Genomic DNA, 27,921 nt, shown 5'->3' on the forward strand with positions numbered 1-27,921 from the left:
CGCCAACTGTCAGCTGTGTGACTTTGGGCAAGTCACGTAGCGAGCGCTTGTCGTGGAAGCTCACAGCCTAAGCAGGAAGCAGAGCCGATATTTACATCCCCAATTTACAGATGAATAAATTGAGGCCCAGAGAAGTGAAGTGACTTCCCCGCGAGCCAGAAGAGAACCCAGGTCTTCCTCTAGGCCCCACTGTTCCCTATCTCTAGGATCCCTTACTCTCCCAAGCACTTAGTCCAGTGCTCTGCACACAGTAAGTGCTCAGTAAATCCGATGGATTGGATTATAATCATAATAATGATAGCATTTATTAAGCGCTTACTATGTGCAAAGCACTGTTCTTAGCGCTGGGGAGGTTACAAGGTGATCAGGTCATCCCACGGGGGGGCTCACAGTCTTCATGCCCATTTTCCAGATGAGGTAACTGAGGCCCAGAGAAGTGAAGTGACTTGCCCAAAGTCACACAGCTGGCATTTGGCAGAGCCGGGATTTGAACCCGTGACCTCTGACTCCAAAGCCTGTGCTCTTTCCAATGAGCCACACTGCTTCTCGTTGACTGATCACGTCCTAGCCATGTCGCAGAATGGAAGCCCGGGTCCCGGGACGGCTAAGTCGGAAAACGATAATCACGCTTTAAAATCCTTTCCCGTCCGTCCTTCCCTTCCTTAAGAGTGTGAGCCCCGTGCGGGGTGTCCAACCTGATTAGCTTGTATCTTCCCCGTGATTAGAATCAATCAATCAGTCGTATTTATTGAGCACTTAGAGAAGCAGCGTGGCTCAGTGGAAAGGGCCCGGGCTTTGGAGTCAGAGATCATGGGTTCAAATCCCGGCTCCGCCACTTGTCAGCTGTGTGACGTTGGGCAGCTCACTTCACTTCTCTGGGCCTCAGTTACCTCATCTGTAAAATGGGGATTATGATTGTGAGGTCCACGTGGGACAACCTGATCACCTTGTAACCTCCCCAGTGCTTCGAACAGTGCTTTGCACATAGTAAGCGCTTAATAAATATTATTATTATTGTTATCACCTTGTAACCTCCCCAGCGCTTAGAACAGTGCTTTGCACATAGTAAGCGCTTAATAAACGCCATTATTATTATTATTGGGAAGTCCAAGTTGGCAACATATAGAGACGGTCCCTACCCAACAGTGGGCTCACAGTCTAGAATCAATCAATCAATCAACCGTATTTATTGAGCGCTTACTGTGTGCAGAGCACTGTACGAAGCGCTTGGGAAGTCCAAGTTGGCAACATCTAGAGATAGTCCCTACCCAACAGTGGGCTCACAGTCTAGAAGGGGGAGACAGACAACAAAACCAAACATATTACCAAAGTAAAATAAATAGAATCGATATGTACAAGTAAAATAAATAGAGTAATAAATACGTACAAACATATATACAGAGTGGGCTCACAGTCTAGAACATAGTAAGTGCTTGAGCCCACTGTTGGGTAGGGACCGTCTCTATATCATCAATCGTATTTATTGAGCGCTTACTATGTGCAGAGCACTGTACTAAGCGCTTGGGAAGTACAAATTGGCAACATATAGAGACAGTCCCTACCCAACAGTGGGCTCACAGTCTAAAAGGGGGAGACAGAGAGCTCTGCACACAGTAAGCGCTCAATAAATACAATTGAATGAATGAATATGTTTGTACATATCTATTACTCTGTTTATTTCTACATATTTATTCTATTTATTTGACTTTGTTAATATGTTTGGTTTTGTTCTCTGTCTCCCCCTTCTCGACTGTGAGCCCGCTGTTGGGTAGGGACCGTCTCTATATGTTGCCAACTTGTACTTCCCAAGCGCTTAGTCCAGTGCTCTGCACACAGTAAGCGCTCAATAAATGCGATTGATTGATTAACAAGTACCGTAATTATTATTATTTCTTTTCTCCGTCCCTCCCCTCTCTACCTCACCTCCCTACCTTTCTTTCTGCCCCCGTCTCCCTCCTTCTCTCCCTGTCCTTTGGTTTTCCAGGGTCTTTCTTGGCACATAATCCACGAGCAAATCCCACTGAGCATCGACCTGCAGGCTGCTCTGGATTGCTGCTGTCTGACTCTGCAGCTGCCTGGGCTGTGGAGCGTAATATCCTCCCCCGACTGCGTCACCTACGCTTGCTCCCTCATTCACTGCATTAGATTTCTCATAGAAGCAAGTGAGTACCGTCGAAATGCACATAATAATAATAATAACGATGATAGTAATAATAATGATGGCATTTATTAAGCGCTTACTATGTGCAACGCACTGTTCTAATCAATCAATCGTATTTATTGAGCACTTACTGTGTGCAGAGCACTGGACTAAGCGCTTGGGAAGTACAAGTTGGCAACATATAGAGACAGTCCCGACCCACCAGTGGGCTCACAGTCTAAAAGGGGGAGACAGAGAACAAAACCAAACATACTAACAAAATAAAATAAATAGAATTGATATGTACAGGTAAAATAAATAAATAAATCAATAGAGTAATAAATATGTACAACCATATATACAGGTGCTGTGGGGAAGGGAAGGAGGTAAGATGGGAGGATGGAGAGGGGGATGAGGGGGAGAGGAAGGAAGAGGCTCAGTCTAAGTTCTAAGCGCTGGGGAGGTTACGAGGTGATCAGGTTGTCCCACGGGGGGGCTCACAGTCTTCATCCCCATTTTCCAGATGAGGGAACTGAGGCCCAGGGAAGGGAAGTGACTTGCCCAAGGTCACACAGCTGACAATTGGTGGAGCCAGAATTTGAACCCATGACCTCTGACTCCAAAGTCCGTGCTCTTTCCACTGAGCCACGCACGTATGGGAATAATAATAATAATGATGGCATTTATTAAGCGCTTACTATGTGCAAAGCACTGTTCTAAGCGCTGGGGAGGTTACAAGGTGATCAGGTTGTCCCACGGGGGGATCACAGTCTTAATCCCCATTTTACAGGTGAGGGAACTGAAGCACAGAGAAGTGAAGTGACTTGCCCAAAGTCACACAGCTGACAGTTGACGGAGCTGGGATTTGAACCCATGACCTCGGACTCCAAAGTCTGTTCTCTTTCCACTGAGCCACGCACATATGGGAATAATAATAATAATAATAATGATGGCATTTATTAAGCGCTTACTATGTGCAAAGCACTGTTCTAAGCGCTGGGGAGGTTACAAGGTGATCAGGTTGTCCCACGGGGGGCTCACAGTCTTCATCCCCATTTTACAGATGAGGGAACTGAAGCACAGAGAAGTGAAGTGACTTGCCCAAGGTCACACAGCTGACAGTTGGCAGAGCCGGGATTTGAACCCATGACCTCTGACTCCAAAGCCCGGGCTCCTTCCACTGAGCCACGCACATATGGGAAGACCTCACTGGGTCACGCTATGGTAGGGGAATCTGTTTTCCCCTTCTAGACTGTGAGTCCGTTGTTGGGTAGGGACCGTCTCTATGTGTTGCCAACTTGGACTTCCCAAGCGCTTAGTACAGCGCTCTGCACACAGTAAGCGCTCAATAAATCCGATTGATGATGTTGCAATCTGGACTTCCCAAGCGCTTAGTACAGCGCTCTGCACACAGTAAGCGCTCAATAAATACGATTGAATGAATGAATGAATATTCTGAGAAGCAGCGTGACTTAGTGGAAGAGAGCCCGGGCTTGCGAGTCAGAGGTCGTGGGTTCTAACCCCAGGTCTGCCACTTATCGGCTGTGTGACTTTGGGCAAGTCACTTCGCTTCTCTGTGCCTCAGTTCCCTCATCTGTAAAATGGGGATCAAGACTGTGAACCCCGTGCAGAGAAGCAGCGTGGCTCAGTGGAAAGAACACGGGCTTTGGAGTCAGAGGTCATGGGTTCAAATCCCGGCTCTGCCGCTTGTCAGCCGTGTGACTTTGGGCAAGTCACTTCATTTCTCTGGGCCTCAGTTCCCTCATCTGTAAAATGGGGGTTAAAACTGTGAGCCCCCCGTGGGACAACCTGATCTCCTTGTATCCTCCCCAGCACTTAGAACAATGCTTTGCACATAGTAAGTGCTTAACAAATACCCTCATTATTATTATGTGCCAGGAAGTGTAATAAGCGCTGGGATGGATGCAAGCAAATCAGGTTGGACACAGTCCGTGTGGCATGTGGGGTCACAGTCTCAATCCCGATTTTACAGCTGAGGTAATTGAGGCCCAGAGAAGTGAAATGACTTGCCCAAGGTCACACAGCGGACAAGTGGCAGAGACGGGATTAGAACCCATGACCTTTTGATTCCCAGGCCCGGGCTAGATATGCCACCACTGGGGGCCGGGGCTGGACTCTTTTGTGAGCCCTTTCCTCCGCCTATCCTGGAACTCCCTCCCGCTCCATAGACACCGGACCACCGCCCTTCCCACTTTCAATCCATCATTATGGTCCCATCTCCTAATAATAATAATAATAATAATGGCATTTATTGAGCACTTACTATGGGCAAAGCACTGTTCTAAGCGCTGGGGGGATACAAGGTGATCAGGTTGTCCCACAGGGGACTCACAGTCAACCCCCATTTTACCGATGAGGTAACTGAGGCCCAGAGAAGTTAAGTGACTTGCCCAAGGTCACACAGCTGACACTTGGCGGAGCTGGGATTTGAACCCACGACCACTGACTCCAAAGCCCGGCTCTTTCCGCTGAGCCACGCTGCTTCTCCTCCAAGAGGCCTTCCCCAATTAAGCCCTCTTTCTTTTAGACTGTGAGCCCACTGTTGGGTAGGGACTGTCTCTATATGTTGCCAATTTGTACTTCCCTAAGCGCTTAGTACAGTGCTCTGCACATAGTAAGCGCTCAATAAATACGATTGATGATGATGATGATTCATTCATTCAGTCGTATTTATTGAGCGCTTGGTGTGTGCAGAACACTGGACTAAGCGCTTGGGAAGTACAAGTTGGCAACATATAGGGACCATCCCTACCCAACAGCGGGCTCACAGTCTAGAAGGGGGAGACAGACAACAAAACAAAACATATTAACAAAATAAAATAAATAGAATAAATATGTACAAGCTAAATAAATAAATAGAGTAATAAATCCGTACAAACATATATACGTATATACAGGTGGTGTGGGAGGGGAAGGAGGTAAGGCGGGGGGATTCATTCATTCATTCAATTCAATCATTCAATTCATTCATTCAATCGTATTTATTGAGCGCTTACTGTGGGCAGAGCACTGTACTAAGCGCTTGGGAAGTCCAAGTTAGCAACATGTAGGGACGGTCCCTGCCCAACGACGGGCTCACGGCCTAGAAGGGGGAGACAGACAACAAAACGAAACAAAGCATGTGAAGGATGGGGAGGTGAGAGATTAGTCAAGGAAGGCTTCCTGGAGATGTGACTTTCAAGATGGGAGAGCAGGGGTCTGCTTTAAGTGAAGCAGCATGGCCTAGTGGAACGATCCCTGGCCCGGGAGTCAAAGGACCTGAGTTCCAATCCTGCTCTAAGCTACTTGTCTGCTGCCTGACCATGGTCAAGTCACTGCACTTCTCTGTGCCTCAGCCACCTCATCTATAAAATGGGGATTAAGATTGTGAGGCCCATGTGGGACGTGGCCTGTGTCCAGTCTGATTTGCTTCTATCTACTTCAGCATTTCCACCTCCAAGAGGCATTCCCCAATTAAGCCCTCTTTCATTCATTCATTCATTCATTCATTCAATCGTATTTATTGAGCGCTTAGTGTGTGCAGAGCACTGGACGAAGTGCTTGGGAAGTACAAATTGGCAACATCTAGAGACGGTCCCTACCCAACAGCGGGCCCACAGTCTAGAAGGGGGAGACGGACAACAAAACAAAACATATGAACAAAATAAAGTGAATAGAATAAATATGTCCAAATAAAATAGAGTAATAAATCCGTACGAACATATATACATATATACAGGTGCTGTGGGGAGGGGAAGGAGGTAAGGAGGTAAGGCGGGGGGATGGGGCTTTTCCCTCTTTTCCCCAGCTCGCGCTCCCTTCCGCGGCATCTTTGCACTTGGATCTGTGACCTTTGAGCATCGGATAGTCACCCCACCCCACAGCACTTTTGTTTTTTTAATGGCATTTATTAAGTGCTTACTATGTGCAAAGCACTGTTCTAAGCGCTGGGGAGGATACAAGGTGATCAGGCTGTCCCACGTGGGGCTCACAGTCTTCATCCCCATTTTACAAATGAGGGAACTGAGGCCCAGAGAAGTGAAGTGGCTTGCCCCAAGTCACCCAGCTGACATTGGCCGCATTTGAACCCATGATTATTTTATTTGTACATGTTTATTCCATCTATTTTATTTTGTTAATATGATTTGTTCTCCGTCTCCCCCGTCTAGACTGTGAGCCCACTGTTGGGTAGGGACCGTCTCTAGATGTTGCCAACTTGGACTTCCCAAGCGCTTAGTACAGTGCTGTGCACACAGTAAGCGCTCAATAAATACGATTGAATGAATGAATGAGTTGGCAGAGCCGGGATTCGAACCCCATGACCTCTGATTCCCAAACCCTGGCTCTGTTGGGTAGGGACTGTCTCTAGATGTTGCCAACTTGGACTTCCCAAGCGCTTAGTACAGTGCTGTGCACACAGTAAGCACTCAATAAATACGATTGATGATGATGATGTATATGTTTGTACAGATTTATCACTATTTATTTTACTTGTACATATTTATTCCATTTATTTCATTTTGTTAATACGTTTTGTATTAACAGAGCCGGGATTCGAACCCCATGACCTCTGATTCCCAAGCCCGGGCTCTTCCCGCTGAGCCGCGCTGCTGCGGTACATAGCCCGTGCTGGTTTTGTAGCCGTCTGACGATTTGGTGGTGTGCATTGGGCGACTCTCTTCTCCTCTCTGATTTCAGTCGCAGTAGTACCCGGGGACCAACTTCTAAGCCCCGAAAGAAGAAAGAACACTTCCAGAGGAGGCGGTGAGGACCAGGTGGATTCAGATACACAAAGTGAGTAGTCATATCCCCCTCCCCATCCCCCCGCCTTACCTCCTTCCCCTCCCCGCAGCACCTGTATATATGTATATATGTTTGTACAGATTTATTACTCTATTTATTTATTTATTTATTTTGTACATATCTATTCTATTTATTTTATTTTGTCAGTATGCTTGGTTTTGTCTCCCCCTTTTAGACTGTGAGCCCACTGTTGGGGAGGGACTGTCTCTATATGTTGCCAATTTGTACTTCCCAAGCTCTTAGTACAGTGCTCTGCACACAGTAAGCGCTCAATAAATACGGTTGATGATGATGATGATGATGTATATGTTTGTACAGATTTATTACTCTATTTATTTTACTTGTACATATTTATTCCATTTATTTCATTTTGTTAATACGTTTTGTTTTGTTTTCTGTCTCCCACACTGTTATTCTATTTATTTGATTTTGTTAATATGTTCTGTTTTGTTGTCTGTCTCCCCCTTCTAGACTGGGAGCCCGCTGGTGGGGAGGGACCGTCTCTAGATGTTGCCAACTTGGACTTCCCAAGCGCTTAGTACAGTGCTCTGCACACAGTAAGCGCTCAATAAATACGAGTGAATGAATGAATTTCACCAGGAGCCCCCTGGCAGCTTAAATTATTATTATATCATTATATTATATTATTATTATATTATATTAATATATTTTATTTTATTTTATTATTATAAATAATAATAACTTTGGTATTTGTTAAGCGCTTACCATGTGCAAAGCACTGTTCTAAGCACTGGGGAGGGTACAAGGTGATCAGGTTGTAATAATAATAATAATAATAATGGTATTTATTAAGCACTTACTATGTGCAAAGCACCGTTCTAAGCACTGGGGAAGTTACAAGGTGGTCAGGTTGTCCCACGGGGGCTCACAGTCTTAATCCCCATTTTACAGATGAGGGAACTGAGGCCCAGAGAAGTGAAGTGACTGGCCCAAAGTCACACAGCTGACAAGTGGCGGAGCCGGCATTTGAACCCATGACCTCTGACTCCAAAGCCCGGGCTCGCTCCCCTGAGCCATGTTGCATCCCTTACAGATGAGGGAGCTGAGGCCCAATTGACTTTGACTTGCCCAAAGTCAAACAGCTGACAAGCGACGCAGCCGGGATTTGAACCCATGACCTCTGACTCCCAAGCCCGGGCTCTTTCCACTGAGCCACGCTGCTTCCCAGCTTGTCTCCCTCCTCTAGGAATCTCTGTCCTCACACTGCAAGTCTGGTAGCCAAGGGAGCTTTGTTAAAATCTTTTAGACTGTGAGCCCACTGTTGGGTAGGGACTGTCTCTATATGTTGCCAACTTGGACTTCCCAAGCGCTTAGTACAGTGCTCTGCACACAGTAAGCGCTCAATAAATACGATTGATGATGATGAAAATCTCACTATTGGCTTCGAAGTTCTCCATCCCCTTGCCCCTTCTTACCTCCCCTCCCTTCTGTCCTACTCCATCCCAGCCCGCACCCTCCACTCCTCCGCCGCTAATCTCCTCACTGGGCCTCGCTCTCGCCTGTCCCGCCGTCGACCCCCGGCCCACGTCATCCCCCGGGCCTGGAATGCCCCCAGTCTCTCCGCACATCCTCCAAGCTAGCTCTCTTCCTCCCTTTAAAGCCCAACTGAGAGCTCACCTCCTCCAGGAAGCCTTCCCACACTGAGCCCCCCTTCTCCTCAGCTTCCCCTCCCTTCCGCATCACCTCAACACGCTCTCTTTGCCCGCCCCCCCCCCCCCCGACCCCCAGCACTTATGTATATATGTAGTGACTTTGGGCAAGTCACTTAACTTCCCTGTGCCTCAGTTACCTCATCTGTAAAATGGGGATGAAGACTGTGAGCCCCCTGAGAGACAACCTCTCCCCCTTTTCGACTGTGAGCCCACTGTTGGGTAGGGACTGTCTCTATATGTTGCCAATTTGTACTTCCCAAGCGCTTAGTACAGTGCTCTGCACATAGTAAGCGCTCAATAAATACGATTGATGATGATGATGATGATGACAACCTGTTCGCCTTGTAATCTCCCCAGCGCTTAGAACAGTACTTTGCACATAGTAAGTGCTTAATAAATGCCATTATTATTATTATTGTTATAATTCTATTTATACTGATCCCCGTTTACTTGTTTTGAAGCGTATGTAGCTACAGTTCATTCATTCATTCATTCATTCAATCGTATTTATTGAGCACTCACTGTGTGCAGAGCACTGGACTAAGCGCTTGGGAAGTGCAAGTAGGCAACGTAATACATATTTATTCTATTTATTTTACTGTGTTAATATGTTTTGTTTTGTTGTCTGTCTCCCCCTTCTATTGAATGAATGAATGGGAAGTCCAAGTCGGCAACATATGGAGACAGTCCCTATTCATTCAATCGTATTTATTGAGCGCTCACTGTGTGCAGAGCACTGGACAAAGCGCTTGGGAAGTACAAGTTGGCAACATAATACATATTTATTCTATTTATTTTACTGTGTTAATATGTTTTGTTTTGTTGTCTGTCTCCCCCTTCTATTGAATGAATGAATGGGAAGTCCAAGTCGGCAACATATAGAGACGGTCCCTATTCACTCAATCGTATATATTGAGCGCTTACTGTGTGCAGAGCACTGTACTAAGTGCTTGGGAAGTACAAGTCAGCAACATCTAGTCCCTACCTAACAAGGGGCTCACAGTCTAGAAGGGGGAGACAGACGACGAACAAAACATGTGGACGGGTGTCAAGTCCTCAGAATAAATAGAAATAAAGCTAGATGCACACATGTACTAAGATCAAGCGCTTAGTACAGTGCTCTGCACACAGTAAGCGCTCAATAAATACGATTGATCATGAACAAAGTAAACAGAATAGTAAATATGTACAAGTAAAACAATTAAAGTAGTTTATCTGTCCAAACATACATACAGGTGCTGTAGGGAGGGGAAGGAGGTAGGGTCCGGGGGATGGGGAGGAGGAGAGGAAAAAGGGGGCTCAGTCTGGGAAGGACTCATTATTATTATTATTATTATTGTTATTGTTATTATTATTATTATTATTATTATTATTATTATTGTTATTAATAGCAACTGAGAGGCTCACTGGTCATAGCATAGTGGATAGAGCTCGGGCCCGGGAGTCAGAAGGTCATGGGCTCTAATACCGGTTCCACCACTCATCTGCTGTATGACCTTAGGCAAGTCACTTCACTTCTCTGGGGCTCAGTTCCCTCTTCTGGAAAATGGGGATTGATTGTTGTGTGTGCATTTTGATGTCTGTCTCCCCTCTTCTAATCAATCAATCGTATTTATTGAGCGCTTACTGTGTGCAGAGCACTGGACTAAGCGCTTGTACAGTCTCTTCTAGACTGTAAGCCCATCGTGGGCAGGGACTGTCTCTCTTCATTGCTGAATTGGACTTTCCAAGCGCTTAGTACAGTGCTCTGCACACAGTACGCACTCACTCAATCAATCGTATTTATTGAGCGCTTACTGTGTGCAGAGCACTGGACTAAGCGCTTGGGAAGTACAAGTTGGCAACATATAGAGACAGTCCCTACCCAACAGTGGGCTCACAGTCTAAAAGGGGGAGACAGAGAACAAAACCAAGCATATTAACAAAATAAAATAAGTAGAATAGATATGTACAAGTAAAATAAATAAATCAATAAATAGAGTAATAAATATGTACAAACATATATACATATATACAGGTGTCATGGGTTCTAATACCGTTCCACCACTCATCTGCTGTATGACCTTAGGGAAGTCACTTCACTTCTCTGGGGCTCAGTTCCCTCTTCTGGAAAATGGGGATTGATTGATTGATGTCTGTGTATTTTGATGTCTGTCTCCCCTCTTCTAATCAATCAATCGTATTTATTGAGCGCTTACTGTGTGCAGAGCACTGTACTAAGCGCTTGTACAGTCTCTTCTAGACTGCAAGTCCATCGTGGGCAGGGACTGTCTCTCTTCATTGCTGAATTGTACTTTCCAGGCGCTTAGTACAGTGCTCTGCACATGGTACGCACTCAATCAATCAATCAATCGTATTTATTGCACACTTACTGTGTGCAGAGCACTGTACAGAGAAGTACAAGTTGGCAACATATAGAGACAGTCCCTACCCAACAGTGGGCTCGCAGTCTAAAAGGGGGAGACAGGGAACAAAACCAAGCATATTAACAAAATAAAATAAGTTGAATAGATATGTACAAGTTGGCGGAGCTGGGATTCGAACCCCTGACCTCTGACTCCAAAGCCCGGGCTCTTTCCACGCTGCTTCTCTAACAATCAACAGACACATTTCCTACCCACAACGAGCTTGCGGTCTAGAAGCAAGGAGGCAGACATTAATATAGATAAATACTCCATCCTGATCCTCTTCGATCTCTCAATCAATCAATCAGTCGTATTTATTGAGCGCTTACTGTGTGCAGAGCACTGTACTGCGCACTTCGGAGAGTACAATCCAACAATAATAATAATAATAATGTCATTTATTAAGCGCTTACTACGTGCAAAGCACTGTTCCAAGCGCTGGGGAGGTTACAAAGTGATCAGGTTGTCCCACGGGGGCGCTCACAGTCTTAATCCCCATTTTCCAAATGAGGTCACTGAGGCCCAGAGAGGTGAAGTGACTTGCCTAAAGTCACACAGCTGACACTTGGAGGAGCTGGGATTCGAACCCCTGACCTCTGACTCCAAAGCCGGGGCTCTTTCCGCTGAGCCACGCTGCTTCTCTAACAATGAACAGGCACATTTCCTACCCACAACGAGCTTGCGGTCTAGAAGCAAGGAGGCAGACATTAATATAGATAAGTACTCCATCCTGATCCTCTTCGATCTCTCAATCAATCAATCAGTCGTATTTATTGAGCGCTTACTGTGTGCAGAGCACTGTACTAAGCGCTTGGGAAGTCCAAGTTGGCAACATATAGAGACGGTCCCTACCCAACAGTGGGCTCTCAGCCGCCTTCGACGCTGTCGACGACCCACTTCTCCGGGAAACTTCGGCTTCACCGACACTGTCCTCTCCTCCGGGTTCTCCTCCCATCCCTCTGGCTGCTCATCCTCAGTCTCCTTCATGGGCTCCTCCTCTGCCTCCCCCCGACCCCAACTGTGGGGAATCCCTCAATCCCGGGTCCCCTCCTATTCTCCGTCTACACCCGCTCCCTTGGAGAACTCATTTGTTCCCGTACCGTTCGATAGATCGACGGACTCATTGATTAAGGCTTGTAAGAATCTCCCGCATCCCAAAATTGTTGTTAGAAGGGCATACATCACTTAGCTTGCCTCTGAGACACCTTTATTCATTCATTCATTCATTCATTCAATCATATTTATTGAGCGCTTACTATGTGCAGAGCACTGGACTAAGCGCTTGGGAAGTCCAAGTTGGCAGCATATAGAGACGGTCCCTACCCAACAGTGGGCTCACAGTCTACAGTCACAGCCTTGGGGGGAAGCAGCATGGCTCAGTGTTAAGAGCCCAGGCTTTGGAGTCAGAGGTCAGGGGTTCAAATCCCGGCTCTGCCGATTGTCAGCTGGGTGACTTTGGGCAAGTCACTTCACTTCTCTGGGCCTCTGTTACCTCATCTGGAAAATGGGGATTAAGATTGTGAGCCCCCCATGGGACAACCTGATCACCATGTAACCTCCCCAGCACTCAGAACAGTGCTTTGCACATAGTAAGTGCTTAATAAATGCCATTATTATTATTATTATCATTACAGGGGGGCCTGACTAACCCCTCATTTCCCCACCCCTTTAGTTCATTCATTCTGTCTTATTTATTGAACGCTCACTGTGAGCAGAGCACTGTACTTATTCATTCAATTATATTTATTAAGCGCTTACTGTGTGCAGAGCACTGTACTAAGCGCTTGGGTAGTACAAGTTGGCAACATATAGAAACAGTCCCTACCCAACAGTGGGCTCACAGTCTAGAAGGGGGAGACAGACAACAAAACAGAACATGTGGACGGGTGTCAAGTGGTCAGAACAAATAGAGTTAAAGATAAGTGCACATCATTAATAAATAGAATAGTAACCACCCCCCTGCCTTACCTCCTTCCCCTCCCCACAGTACCTGTATATATGTATATATGTTTGTATGTATTTATTACTCCATTTATGTGTTTATTTTATTTGTACATATTCTATTTATTTTATTTTGTTAATATGTTTTGTTCTCTGTCTCCCCCTCCTAGACTGTGAGCCCACTGCTGGGTAGGGACCGTCTCTATATGTTGCCAACTTGTACTTCCCAAGTGCTTAGTACAGTGCTCTGCACACAGTAAGCGCTCAATAAATACGATTGAATGAATGAAGCGCAGGGGAGGTTACAAGGTGATCACTTTGTCCCACGGGGGGGGGCTCACAGTCTTAATCCCCATTTTACAGATGAGGTCACTGAGGCCCAGAGAAGCGAAGTGACTCACCTAAAGTTACACAGCCGACACATCGCGGAGCCGGAGCCCATTCCTGGGCTCGGGAACGTCCCCGACTTGGGTACCCGGTCGGCCGCGGGTCGCGGCAATCCGGCCTCTCCTCATAATAACAATGATAATAATGGCATTTATAAAGCACTTACTACGCGCCAAGCACTGTTCTAAGCGCCCTTCCTTCCCTTCAGTTCCCAGGTATATTCCAGCGGCTTGCGAGATGGTGGCAGAGATGGTGGAGTCTCTCCAGTCGGTGTTGGCCCTGGGGCACAAGAGGAACAGCAGCGTCCCCGCTTTCCTCAATCCGCTGCTGAGGAACATCGTCGTCAGCTTGGCCCGGTTGCCTCTAGTGAACAGCTACACCAGAGTACCGCCCCTGGTGAGTGCCTTTTGGGGGTGGGTGGGTGGGTGGTCGTGTCTGTGTGAGGCCGCGGCGGAGGGAAGCCGGTGTGGGGGCCGTGGAGTTGTTTCCGGAAGGTCATTCATTCATTCAATCGTATTTATTGAGCGCTTACTGTGTGTGGAGCGCTGGACTAAGCGCTTGGGAAGTCCAGGTTGGCACCATCTAGAGACGGTCCCTACCCCACAGCGGGCTCACAGTGTAGAAGGGGGAGACGGACAATCAATCAGTCAGTCAATCAATCGTATTTATTATAATAATAATAGTGGCATTTGTTAAGTGCTTACTATGTGCAGAGCACTGTTCTAAGCGCTGGGGGTGGATGCAAGGTGATCAAGTTGTCCCACATGGGGCTCACAGTCTTAATCCCCATTTTACAGATGAGGTAACTGAGGCTTAGAGAAGTTAAGTGACCTGCCCAAGGTCACCCAGCAGACATGCAGCAGAGCCGGGATTCGAACCCATGACCTCTGACTCCAAAGCCCATGCTCTTGTCCACTGAGCCACGCTGCTCCCCATTTATTGGGCGCTTACTGTGTGCAGAGCACTGTACTAAGCGCTTGGGAAGTACAAGTTCATTCATTCATTCAGTCATTTATTGAGCGCTTACTGTGTGCAGAGCACTGTACTAAGCGCTTGGGAAGTACAAATCGGCAACATATAGAGATGATCCCTGCCCAACAACAGGCTCACAGTCTAGAAGGGGGAGACAGACAAAAAAACAAAACAAGTAGGTGACCCCAGTGCTTAGAAAAATGCTAAACATATAGTAAGTGCTTACCACTATAATAATGATAATAATAATGACAAGCAATCATTATCATTGTCATTATTATTATTGTCATTATTGAGAAGCAGCGTGGCTCAGTAGGAAAGAGCACGGGCTTTGGAGTCAGAGGTCATGGGTTCAAATCCCGGCTCCACCAATTGTCAGCTGTGTGACTTTGGGCAAGTCACTTAACTTCTCCGGGCCTCAGTTCCCTCATCTGTAAAATGGGGATTAAATCTGTGAGCCCCACGAGGGACAACCTGATCACCTTGTAACCTCCCCAGCGCTTAGAACAGTGCTTTGCACATAGTAAGCGCTTAATAAATGCCATCATTATTATTATTATTATTATTACTATCATTATTATTATTATTAAAGTTGTTAAGCACTTACTATGTGTTAAGCATTGTTCTAAGCCCTGCAGTAGATACAGTTAAATCAGGTTGGACACAGTCCCCGTCCCACGTGGGTCTCACAGTCTAAGTACTAGTTTGGGGCCTTTTAGTTATCCTGGACTTAATAATGGTACTAATAATACTGAGTATTTCTCTCTGAATTGAAGCACTGCGAACACCTCAGTTTCTGCAGGTTATTCATGATTTATTTTTTATGGTATTCGTTAAGTGTGTACAATGTGCATGCCATTGTACTAAGCACTGGGGTAGATACAAGCTAATTGGGTTGGACACAGGCCACGTCCCGCATAGTGTTCACCATCTTAATCTGCATTTTACAAAAGAGGTAACTGTGGCACAGAGAAGTGAAATGAACAGTTTTAGAGCCCACTGTTGGGTAGGGACTGTCTCTATGTGTTGACAATTTGTACTTCCCAAGCGCTTAGTACAGTGCTCTGCACATAGTAAGCGCTCAGTAAATACGATTGATTGATTGATTGATTGAACAGTTGGCAACATATAGAGACGGTCCCTACCCAACAGTGGGCTCACAGTCTAGACAACAAAACAAAACATAAGGTCGACAGTGCCCATGGGCTGCCCCTGCCAGTCAGGCGGGCAACTGGACCAGAGAAAGAACGTGGCAATCCGATTGCCTCCAGTCTTCAGTCGTTCATTTTCATTCATTCATTCAGTCGTATTTATTGAGCGCTTACTGTGTGCAGAGCACTTTCATTCATTCATTCAATCGTATTTATCGAGCGCTTACTGTGTGCAGAGCACTTTCATTCATTCATTCAATTGTATTTATTGAGCGCTTACTGTGTGCAGAGCACTTTCATTCATTCATTCAATGGTATTTATGGAGCACTTACTGTGTGCAGAGCACTGTACTAAGCGCTTGGGAAGTCAAAGTGGGCAACATAGAGAGACGGACCCTACCCCACAACGGGCTCACAGTCTACAAGGGGGAGACAGACAACAAAACAAAACATGAAGAAGTCGACAGTGCCCATGGGCTACCCCTGTCAGTCAGGCGGGCAACTGGACCAGAGAAAGAACTTGGCAATCCGATTGCCTCCAGTCTTCAGTCGTTCATTTTCATTCATTCATTCAGTTGTATTTATTGAGCGCTTACTGTGTGCAGAACACTTTCATTCATTCATTGTCGTATTTATTGAGCACTTACTGTGTGCAGAGCACTGTACTAAGCGCTTGGGAAGTCCAAGTTGGCAACATATAGAGACGGTCCCTACCCCACAGTGGGCTCACAGTCTACAAGGGGGAGACAGACAACAAAACAAAACATTAAGTCGACAGTGCCCATGGGCTACCCCTGCCAGTCAGACAGGCAACTGGACCAGAGAAAGAACTTGGCAATCCGATTGCCTCCAGTCTTCATTCGTTCATTTTCATTCATTCATTCAGTTGTATTTATCGAGCGCTTACTGTGTGCAGAGCACTTTCATTCATTCATTCAATCATATTTATCGAGCGCTTACTGTGTGCAGAACACTTTCATTCATTCATTCAGTCGTATTTATCGAGCGCTTACTGTGTGCAGAGCACTTTCATTCATTCATTCAATCGTATTTATTGAGCACTTACTGTGTGCAGAGCACTCTACTAAGCGCTTGGGAAGTCCAAGTTGGCAACATAGAGAGACGGTCCCTACCCCACAGTGGGCTCACAGTCTAGAAGGGGGAGACACAACAAAACAAAACATAAAGTCGACAGTGCCCATGGGCTACCCCTGCCAGTCAGACGGGCAACTGGACCAGAGAAAGAACGTGGCAATCCGATTGCCTCCAGTCTTCAGTCGTTCATTTTCATTCATTCATTCAGTCGTATTTATTGAGCGCTTACTGTGTGCAGAGCACTTTCATTCATTCATTCATTCATTCGTATTTATCGAGTGCTTACTGTGTGCAGAGCACTTTCATTCATTGTCGTATTTATTGAGCGCTTACTGTGTGCTGAGCACTTTCATTCATTCATTCAATCGTATTTATGGAGCACTTATTGTATGCAGAGCACTGTACTAAGCGCTTGGGAAGTCCAAGTTGGCAACATAGAGAGACGGTCCCTACCCCACAACGGGCTCACAGTCTACAAGGGGGAGACAGACAACAAAACAAAACATAAAGTCGACAGTGCCCATGGGCTACCCCTGCCAATCAGGCGGGCAACTGGACCAGAGAAAGAACTTGGCAATCCGATTGCCTCCAGTCTTCAGTCGTTCATTTTCATTCATTCATTCAGTTGTATTTATCGAGCGCTTACAGTGTGCAGAGCACTTTCATTCATTCATTCAATCGTAATTATCGAGCGCTTACTGTGTGCAGAGCACTTCATTCATTCAATCGTATTTATCGAGCGCTTACTGTGTGCAGAGCACTTTCATTCATTCATCAGTCGTATTTATGGAGCGCTTACTGTGTGCAGAGCACTGTACTAAGAGCTTGGGAAGTCCAAGTTGGCAACATATAGAGACAGTCCCTACCCCACAGTGGACTCACAGTCGAGAAGGGGGAGACACAACAAAACAAAACATAAAGTCGACAGTGCCCATGGGCTACCCCTGCCAGTCAGACGGGCAACTGGACCAGAGAAAGAACTTGGTGATCCGATTGCCTCCAGTCTTCAGTCGTTCATTTTCATTCATTCATTCAGTCGTATTTATTGAGCGCTTACTATGTGCAGAGCACTTTCATTCATTCATTCAATCGTAATTATCGAGCGCTTACTGTGTGCAGAGCACTTTCATTCATTCATTCAGTCGTATTTATCGAGCGCTTACTGTGTTCAGAGCACTTTCATTCATTCATTCAATTGTATTTCTTGAGTGCTTACTGTGTGCAGAGCACTGTACTAAGCGCTTGGGAAGTCCAAGTTGGCAGCATATAGAGACGGTCCCTACCCCACAGTGGGCTCACAGTCTACAAGGGGGAGACAGACAACAAAACAAAATATGAAGTCGACAGTGCCCATGGGCTACCCCTGCCAGTCAGACGGGCAACTGGACCAGAGAAAGAACTTGGCAATCCGAGTGCCTCCAGTCTTCAGTCGTTCATTTTCATTCATTCATTCAATTGTATTTATTGAGCGCTTACTATGTGCAGAGCACTTTCATTCATTCATTCAATCGTATTTATTGAGTGCTTACTGTGTGCAGAGCACTTTCATTCATTCATTCAATTGTATTTATTGAGTGCTTACTGTGTGCAGAGCACTTTCATTCATTCATTCAATCGTATTTATGAAGCACTTACTGTGTGCAGAGCACTGTACTAAGCGCTTGGGAAGTCCAAGTTGGCAACATAGAGAGACGGTCCCTACCCCACAACGGGCTCACAGTCTACAAGGGGGAGACAGACAACAAAACAAAACATAAAGTCGACAGTGCCCATGGGCTACCCCTGCCAGTCAGGCAGGCAACTGGACCAGAGAAAGAACTTGGCAATCCGATTGCCTCCAGTCTTCATTCGTTCATTTTCATTCATTCATTCAGTTGTATTTATCGAGCGCTTACTGTGTGCAGAGCACTTTCATTCATTCATTCAATCGTAATTATTGAGCGCTTACTGTGTGCAGAGCACTTTCATTCATTCATTCAATCGTATTTATTGAGCGCTTACTGTGTGCAGAGCACTTTCATTCATTCATTCAATCATATTTATGGAGCACTTACTGTGTGCAGAGCACTGTACTAAGCGCTTGGGAAGTCCAAGTTGGCAGCATATAGAGACGGTCCCTACCCCACAGTGGGCTCACAGTCTAGAAGGGGGAGACAGACAACAAAACAAAACATGTGGACAGGTGTCAAGTCGTCAGAACAAATAGAATTAAAGCTAAAGGCACATCATTAACAAAATTCATTCATTCATTCAGTCGTATTTTTTGAGCGCTTACTGTGTGCAGAGTACTGTACTAAGCGCTTGGGAAGTACAAGTTGGCAGCATATAGAGACGGTCCGTACCCAACAGTGGGCTCACAGTCTAAAATAAATAATAATAATAATAATAATAATGATGGTATTTGTTAAGTGCTTACTATGTGCAGAGCACTGTTCTAAGCGCTGGGGAGGTTACAAAGTGATCAGGTTGTCCCACTGGGGGCTCACAGTCTTAATCCCCATTTTACAGATGAGGTAACTGAGGCCCAGAGAAGTGAAGTGACTTGCCCAAAGTCACACAGCTGACAGTTGGTGGAGCTGGCATTTGAACCCATGACCTCTGACTCCAAAGACCGGGCTCTTTCCACTGAGCCACGCTGCTTGTCCCAATAATAGAATAATAAATATGTACAAGTAAAATAAATAGAGTAATAAAACTGTCCAAACATATATACAGGGGCTGAGGGGAGGGGAAGGAGGTAGGGTGAGGGGATGGGGAGGAGAGGAAAAAGGGGGGCTCAGCGTGGGAAGGCCTCCTGGAGGAGGTGAGCGCTCAGTAGGGCTTTGAAGGGAGGAAGAGAGCCAGCTTGGAGAGCCAGTTTCTGGAGGCTGAGCAGCGTGGCTTAGTGGGAAGAGCCCGGGTTTAGACTGTGAGCCCACTGTTGGGTAGGGACTGTCTCTATATCATCATCATCATCAATCGTATTTATTGAGCGCTTACTATGTGCAGAGCACTGTACTAAGCGCTTGGGAAGTACAAATTGGCAACATCTAGAGACAGTCCCTACCCAACAGTGGGCTCACATTCTAAAAGGGGGAGACAGAGAACAAAACCAAACATACTAACAAAATAAAATAAATAGAATAGATATGTACAAGTAAAATAAATAAATAAATAAATAGAGGTAAAAAAATATGTACAAACATATATACATATATACAGGTGGTGTGGGGAAGGGAAGGAGGTAAGATGGGGGGATGGAGAGGGGGACGAGGGGAAGAGGAAGGAAGGGGCTCAGTCTGGGAAGGCCTCCTGGAGGAGGTGAGCCAACTTGTACTTCCCAAGCACTTAGTACAGTGCTCTGCACACAATAAGCGCTCAATAAATACGATTGATTGATTGATTCTAATCCTGGCTCCGCCACTTGTCTGCTGCGTGACCCGCACACTCCGTTCCTCTAGTTTTCCCCTTCTCCCTGGGCCTCCACCTCTCCCGTCTCGCCGCCGACCCCGGCCCACGTCCCGCCTCTGGCCTGGAACGCCCTCCCTCCTCAGATCCCACAGATGATGTTGCCAACTTGTACTTCCCAAGCGCGTAGTACAGTGCTCTGCACACAGTAAGCGCTCAATAAATGCGATGGAATGAATGAATGATTACTCTCCCCTCCTTCAAAGCCTTCCTGAAGGCCCATCTCCTCCAGGAGGTCTTCCCAGACTAAGCCCCACTTTTCCTCATTTCCCACTCCCTTCTGCATCGCCCTGACTTGCTCCGTTCGTTCTTCCCCCCCTCCCAGTCCCACAACATTTATGTCCAGATCTGCCATTTTATTGTGTTGATATCTGCCTCTCCACCTCTAGACTATGAGCTAGTATTGTTTACTTTATTTTATTGGTATTTATTTTTTTTTAAATTTTTTAATGGCATTTATTAAGCGCTTACTATGTGCAAATCATGGGATTTGAACCCGTGACTTCCGACTCCAAAGCCTGGGCTCTTTCCACTGAGCCACGCTGCTCCTTTAAAATAATAATAATAATAATAATGGCATTCATTCATTCATTCATTCAATCATATTTATTGAGCGCTTACTATGTGCAGAGCACTGTTCTAAGCGCTTGGGGGGTTACAAGGAGATAGACAACAAAACGAAACATGTGGACAGTGCTTAGAAGAGGGCCTGGGACATAGTAAGCACTTAATAATGATAATAATAATAATAAAAATGGCATTTATTAAGCGCTTACTATGTGCAAAGCACTGTTCTAAGCGCTGGGGGGGATACAAGGAGATAGACAACAAAACAAATCATGTGGACAGTGCTTAGAAGAGTGCCTGGGACATAGTAAGCACTTAATAATAATAATAATGTTGGCATTTATTAAGCACTTACTACGTGCAAAGCATTGTTCTAAGCGCTGGGGAGGTTACATGGTGATCAAGTTGTCCCACGTGGGGCTCACAGTCTTAATCCCCATTTTACAGAGGAGGTAACTGAGGCTCAGAGAAGTTAAGTGACTTGCCAAAGGTCTCACAGCAGACATGTGGCGGAGTATTGTTGTACTTTCCCAAGCACTTAGTAACGCTCCGCACAAAGTAAGCGCTCAATAAATCCGATTGAACGAAGGAACGAACCTTGGGCAAGGCACTCACTTCCCTGTGCCTCAGTTTCCTCATCTGTAAAATGAGGATTGGGACTATGTGGGCTGATAACCTGATTAACTTGTATCCACCTCAGCGCCTGGTACATAGAATGCACTGAACAAAGGCCGTTTTAAAAAAGAGACGTAGCCAGTTTTTTCCCAAGTTTTAGAGAAGCAGCGTGGCTCAGTGGCAAGAGCCTGGGCTTTGGAGTCCGAGGTCGTGGGTTCAAATCCCGACTCCGCCACTTGTCAGCTGTGTGACTTTGGGCGAGTCACTTAGCTTCTCTGGGCCTCTGTGACCTCATCTGTAAAATGGGGGTGAAGACTGTGAGCCCCCCGTGGGACAACCTGATCACCTTGTAACCTCCCCAGCGTTTAGAACAGTGCTTTGCACATAGTAAGCGCTTAATAAATGCTATCATTATTATTATTATTAAGTTTTTTCCCCACCCATTCCCCCTCACCGGACGTCAGAGCCGTCCGATCCTCTCTACGGTCCTTTCACATTCCGCGTGAGGGAATTTAGTGGCCAACGAAAATGCCTCAGTGTTTGAATTGGATTGGCAGAATTCCTTTTCTTTTTTTCCAGCTGGAGAGAATAAAGAGGAATTCTTTTTGCTATTATTTGAGAACCTCGGGCATTTCTAAGAGGCACCGGACCTCAGAGTTTTTCCAAGCGCCTTTGTCCATTTTTTACAGTTTCACCGAAATCCTTGCCCCGCCGTTCCCTTTTGACTCGGTTCCAGTCTTAATTTATTTGAGGCTCTGAGCCCATGGCAGTTTTCCATCCGTTGGGTTATGGGCACCGTAGGAATCAGCCCACCCCAAAGAGGAAGATCAGTCAGTCACTGACAGAGCTTAGTACAGTGCTCTGCACACAGTAAGCGCTCAATAAATAACGATTGATGATGAGAGAAGCAGCGTGGCTCAGGGGGAAAGAGCCCGGGCTTTGGAGTCAGAGGTCACGGGTTCAAATCCCGGCTCCGCCAATTGTCAGCTGGGTGACTTTGGGTAAGTCACTTCTCTGGGCCTCAGTTCCCTCATCTGTAAAATGGGGGTGAAGACTGTGAGCCCCCCTGTGAGACAACCTGGTCTCCTTGTAACCTCCCCAGCGCTTAGAACAGTGCTTTGCACGTAGTAAGCGCTTGATAAATGCCATTATTATTATTATTTATTGGCCACTTAGTGTGTGCAGAGCACTGGGCTAAGCGCTTGGGAGAGTACAATACAACAGAGTTGAACAACATGTTCCCTGCCCGCAAGGAGTTTACCGTCTAGAAGGCGAGACAAACATTGCTATAAACAATTTACAGGTAACGATAATAATTTTGGTATTTGTTAAGCGTTTACTACGTGCCAGACACTGTTCTGAGCGCTGGGGGAGATACAAGGTAATCAGATTGTCCCACATGGGGCTCGCAGTCTTCATCCCCATTTTCCAGATGAGGGAACTGAGGCCCGGAGAAGTGAAGCGACTTGCCCAAAGTCACACAGCTGACTTTCTAGACCGTGAGCCCACTGTTGGGTAGGGACTGTCTCTATATGTTGCCAAGATGTACTTCCCAAGCGCTTAGTACAGTGCTCTGCACACAGTAAGCGCTCAATAAATACCATTGAATGAATTACTCTGTTTATTTTACTTGTCCATATTTACTGTTCTGTTGATTTTGTTAATGATGGGCATCTAGCTTTACTTCTGTTTATTCTGACGACTTGACACCTGTCCACATGTTTTGTTTTGTTGTTCGTCTCCCCTTTCTAGACAATGAGCCCATTGTTGGGTAGGGACCGTCTCTACATGTTGCCGACTTGTACTTCCCAAGCGCTTAGTACAGTGCTCTGCACACAGTAAGCGCTCAGTAAATACAATTGAATGAATGAATACTTAACTGTGTGCAGAGCAATGTGTCAAGTTGTTGGGGAAAGTACAATTATCAGGGTCGGTAGATCGGCTCCGTCCCTACCAGGAGTTCACAGTCTAGATGGGAAGCGTTCTGATCATCCCCTCCCTTTTCCCTCTTCCAACAGGTGTGGAAACTTGGATGGTCCCCGAAACCCGGCGGGGATTTTGGCACAGTCTTTCCGGAAATCCCCGTGGAATTCCTTCAGGAAAAGGAGATCTTCAAGGAGTTCATCTATCGCATCAACATATTAGGTGGGTGACGGTGGGTGAATTTTCCCCCCAGTGAAGTGAGTGATTTCCCACTTGGAAGGAACGCCACGTTTTGAGCCTGGGCTCGGAGACCTCTCAGGTAATAATAATAATAATGATGGCATTTATTAAGCGCTTACTATGTGCAAAGCGCTGTTCTAAGCGCTGGGGAGGTTACAGGGTGATCAGGTTGTCCCCCGGGGGGCTCACTTAATCCCCATTTTACAGATGGGGTAACTGAGGCCCAGAGAAGTGAAGCGACTGGCCCAGAGTCCCCCAGCTGACAGTTGGCGGAACGGGGATTTGAACCCATGACCTCTGACTCCAAAGCCCGGGCTCTTTCCACTGAGCCACGCTGCTTCTCGAACCAGGTCTGCCCTGGTTCGTAGCTCATCATCATCATCAGTCGTATTTATTGAGCGCTTACTGTGTGCAGAGCACTGTGCTAAGCTCGAAGCCCAAGGGCTGTTTTGGTTTCCTCATGGCTGATGTGGAGAAACAGCTGCCGGGGGGAACCCCAAGGCTGCAGCTTGGGTGAGGGTATTCAGTCAGTCAGTCATATTTATTGAGCGCTTACCGTGCGCAGAGCACTGTACTAAGCGCTTGGGAAGTACAAATCGGCATCATCATCATCATCAATCGTATTTATTGGGCGCTTACTGTGTGCAGAGCACTGTACTAAGCACTTGGGAAGTACAGATCGGCAACATATAAAGACAGTCCCTACCCAACAACAGGCTCGTAGTCTAGAAGCAGTGTGGTTCAGTGGAAAGACCCCGGGCTTGGGAGTCAGAGGTCATGGGTTCAAGTCCCAGCTCCGCCACATGTCAGCTGTGTGACCTTGGGCAAGTCACTTAACCTCTCGGAGCCTCAGTTACCTCATCTGTAAAATGGCGATTAAGACTGTGAGCCCCACGTGGGACAACCTGATCACCTTGTATCCTCCCCAGCGCTTAGAACAGTGCTTTGCACAGAGTAAGCGCTTAACAAATGCCATTATTATTATTATTATTATTATTATTATTATTATTATTAGAAAGGGTAGGCAGACAACAAAACGAAACAAGTAGATGGGTGTCAATACCCTCAGAATAAATAGAATTATAGCTATATACACATCATTAATCAAATAAATAGAGTAATAAATATGTACAAATAAGCTCATGCAGTGGGGTTATTAGCGTGGCTCAGTGGAAAGAGCCCGGGCTTTGCAGTCAGAGGTCATGGGTTCAAATCCCGGCTCCACCAATCGTCAGCTCTGTGACTTTGGGCAAGTCACTCAACTTCTCTGAGCCTCAGTTACCTCATCTGGAAAATGAAGCAGAGAAGCAGCGTGGCTCAGTGGAAAGAGCAGGGGCTTGGGAGGCAGAGGTCATGGGTTCAAATGCCGGCTCCGCTAATTGTCAGCTCTGTGACTTTGGGCAAGTCACTCAATCAATCAATCAATCAATCAATCGTATTTATTGAGCGCTTACTATGTGCAGAGCACTGTACTAAGCGCTTGGGAAGTACAAATTGGCAACACATAGAGACAGTCCCTACCCAGCAGTGGGCTCACAGTCTAAAAGGGGGAGACAGAACAGAACCAAACATACCAACAAAATAAAATAAATAGGATAGAAATGTACAAGTAAAATAAATAAATAAATAAATAGAGTAATAAATATGTACAACCATATATACATATATACAGGTGCTGTGGGGAAGGGAAGGAGGTAAGATGGGGGGATGGAGAGGGGGACGAGGGGGAGAGGAAGGAAGGGGCTCAGTCTGGGAAGGCCTCCTGGAGGAGGTGAGCTCTCAGCAGGGCCTTGAAGGGAGGAAGAGAGCGAGCTTGGCGGACGGGCAGAGGGATTGGGGGCATTCCGGGCCCAGGGGAGGACGTGGGCCGGGGGTCGATGGCGGGACAGGCGAGAGCGAGGTACGGGGAGGAGATCAGCGGTGGAGGAGCGGAGGGTGCGGGCTGGGCTGGAGAAGGACAGAAGGGAGGGGAGGGAGGAGGGGGCCAGGGGATGGATGGATGGACAGCCTGGAAGCCCAGGGTGAGGAATTTCTGCCTGATGCGCAGATTGATTGGTAGCCACTGGAGATTTTTGAGGAGGGGAGCAATATGCCCAGAGCGTTTCTGGACAAAGATAATCAACTTCTCTGAGCCTCAGTTACCTCATCTGGAAAATGAAGCAGAGAAGCAGCATGGCTCAGTGGAAAGAGCAGGGGCTTGGGAGGCAGGGGTCATGGGTTCTCATGCTGGATCCGCCACTTATCAGCTGTGTGACTTTGAGCGAGTCACTCAGTTTCTCTGTGCCTCAGTTACCTCATCTGGAAAATGGGGATGAAGACTGTGAGCCCCACGTGGGACAACCTGATCACCTTGTGTCCCCCCCAGCGCTTAGAACATAGCGCTTAATAAATGCCATCATTATTATGGGTTCTAATCCTGTCTCTGCGACTTGTCCACTGGGTGACCTCAGGCAAGTCACTTGACTTCTCTGGGCCTCAGTTCCCTCATCTGGAAAATGGGGATGGAGACCGTGAGCCCCGCGTGGGATGGGGACCGCGTCCAACCCGATCTGCTTGGATCCACTCCAGCGCTTTGTACAGTGCCTGACACATAGTTAACCATGCCGTAATTAGAATTCTTATTAATAATAATAATAATGATGGCATTTATTAAGTGCTTACTATGTGCCAAGCACTGTATTAAGCACTGGGGAAGTTACAAGGTGATCAGGTTGTCCCATGTGGGGGGGCTCACAGTCTTAATCCCCATTTTACAGATGCGGTAACTGAGGCCCAGAGAAATGAAGTGACTTGCCCAAAGTCACACAGCTGACAATTGGTAGAGCCGGGATTTGAACCCATAATAATAATCATAATGGCATTTATTAAGCACTTACTATGTGCAGGGCATTGTTCTAAGTGCTGGGGGGATACGAGGTGATCAGGTTGTCCCACGTGGGGCTCACAGTCTTCATCCCCATTTTCCAGATGAGGTAACTGTGGCCCAGAGAAGTGAAGTGACTGGCCCAAAGTCACCCAGCTGACAATTGGCGGAGCGGGGATTCGAACCCATGACCTCTGACTCCAGAGCCCGGGCTCTTTTCCGCTGAGCCCCGCTGCTTAGAGGGAGGCCGTTGGCCAGGTCACTGTCCCGGCGCGGGCGGGTCCGGACTGACCGTGCCCGTCCTGTTTGTAGGGTGGACCAGTCGCACCCAGTTTGAAGAGACCTGGGCTACCCTCCTCGGCGTTCTGGTCACCCAGCCCATCGTCATGGACCCGGAGGAGACACAGCAAGAAGTAAGGCCTACCCGGAAGCGGATCCGTTCCCTCGCTTTGCCTCGGGACCGGTTGAATCGATCAATCAATCAATCAATCCTATTTATTGAGCGCTTACTATGTGCAGAGCACTGTACTAAGCGCTTGGGAAGTACAAATTGGCAACATATAGAGACAGTCCCTACCCAACATTGGGCTCACAGTCTAAAAGTAAAATTTTATCTCTTAGGTGATCTATTCTAGACCCTCCTAGGTATTTACAATCTCTTTTAATCTCTCGTACCAGAGGGGGGATTAGAACCCAGGCCTCGAGCCTTTCAAGGCTGTTACTTTCCCTCTGAGCCACCACAGGCCTCACTGTGGTGAGGACTTCCCTATACCACTAAGTCCAATAACACTATACCATTAAGTCCAATACCACTCGATCCGTGGTATTTATTGAGCGCTTCCCGTGGGCAGAGCATTGCCCTGCGCGCTTCGGAGAATCATCATCATCATCATCAATCGTATTTATGGAGCGCTCACTGTGCGCAGAGCACTGTACGAAGCGCTTGGGAAGTCCAAGTTGGCAACAGATAGAGACAGTCCCTACCCAACAGTGGGCTCACAGTCTAAATCAGTCAATCGTATTTATTGAGCGCTTACTGTGTGCAGAGCACTGTAAAAGATGTCTAAAAGATCTTTTTTTACTCTATTTTATTTGTACATATCTATTCTATTTATTTTATTTTGTTAGTACGTTTGGTTTTGTTCTCTGTCTCCCCCTTTTAGACTGTGAGCCCACTGTTGGGTAGGGGCTGTCTCTACATGTTGCCAATTTGTACTTCCCAAGCGCTTAGTACAGTGCTCTGCACATAGTAAGTGCTCAATAAATATGATTGATGATGATAAAAGATGTCCTCGCAGCTTCAGTATCCAGGGGCTCGGGAGGGAGGGGGGAGAAGCTTGAACCTGGGGCCCGGGTCTGCCACGCAGCGAAAAGAGAGGGTGGCATCCGCCAGGCTCCATCATCCAGGGGGAGGAAGGGGAGGAGGTGTCATCCGGGGAAGTGGCTCGATCATCCAAAGGGGAAGATCTTAGAATGCAGCATAATCAATCAATCGTATTTATTGAGCGCTTACTATGTGCAGAGCACTGTACTAAGCGCTTGGGAAGTACAAATTGGCAACATATAGAGACGGTCCCCACCCAGTAGCGGGCTCACCGTCTAGAAGGGGGAGACTTGCCCAAAGTCACACAGCTGACAAGTGGCGGAGCGGGATTTGACTTCAATAGCATAACAATAGAACGGGCACATTCACCGCCCA

The 27,921-nt window shown here is 46.8% G+C and overlaps 1 protein-coding gene across 1 annotated transcript in view; it reads left to right on the forward strand.

Annotated features, from left to right (window-relative positions):
• Positions 1–27,921, forward strand: part of HTT (huntingtin) — a 378,122-nt gene that overhangs the window by 272,552 nt on the left and 77,649 nt on the right. The window contains exons 50-54 of the mRNA XM_038744544.1: positions 1,985–2,162; positions 6,839–6,934; positions 13,558–13,745; positions 23,215–23,341; positions 26,535–26,635. Of these exons, the coding sequence (XP_038600472.1) occupies positions 1,985–2,162; positions 6,839–6,934; positions 13,558–13,745; positions 23,215–23,341; positions 26,535–26,635 (690 nt within the window). The remainder of the gene's footprint in view (positions 1–1,984; positions 2,163–6,838; positions 6,935–13,557; positions 13,746–23,214; positions 23,342–26,534; positions 26,636–27,921) is intronic.

Source organism: Tachyglossus aculeatus, chromosome 4, assembly GCF_015852505.1.
Source record: "Tachyglossus aculeatus isolate mTacAcu1 chromosome 4, mTacAcu1.pri, whole genome shotgun sequence".
Lineage (NCBI taxonomy): Eukaryota > Metazoa > Chordata > Mammalia > Monotremata > Tachyglossidae > Tachyglossus > Tachyglossus aculeatus.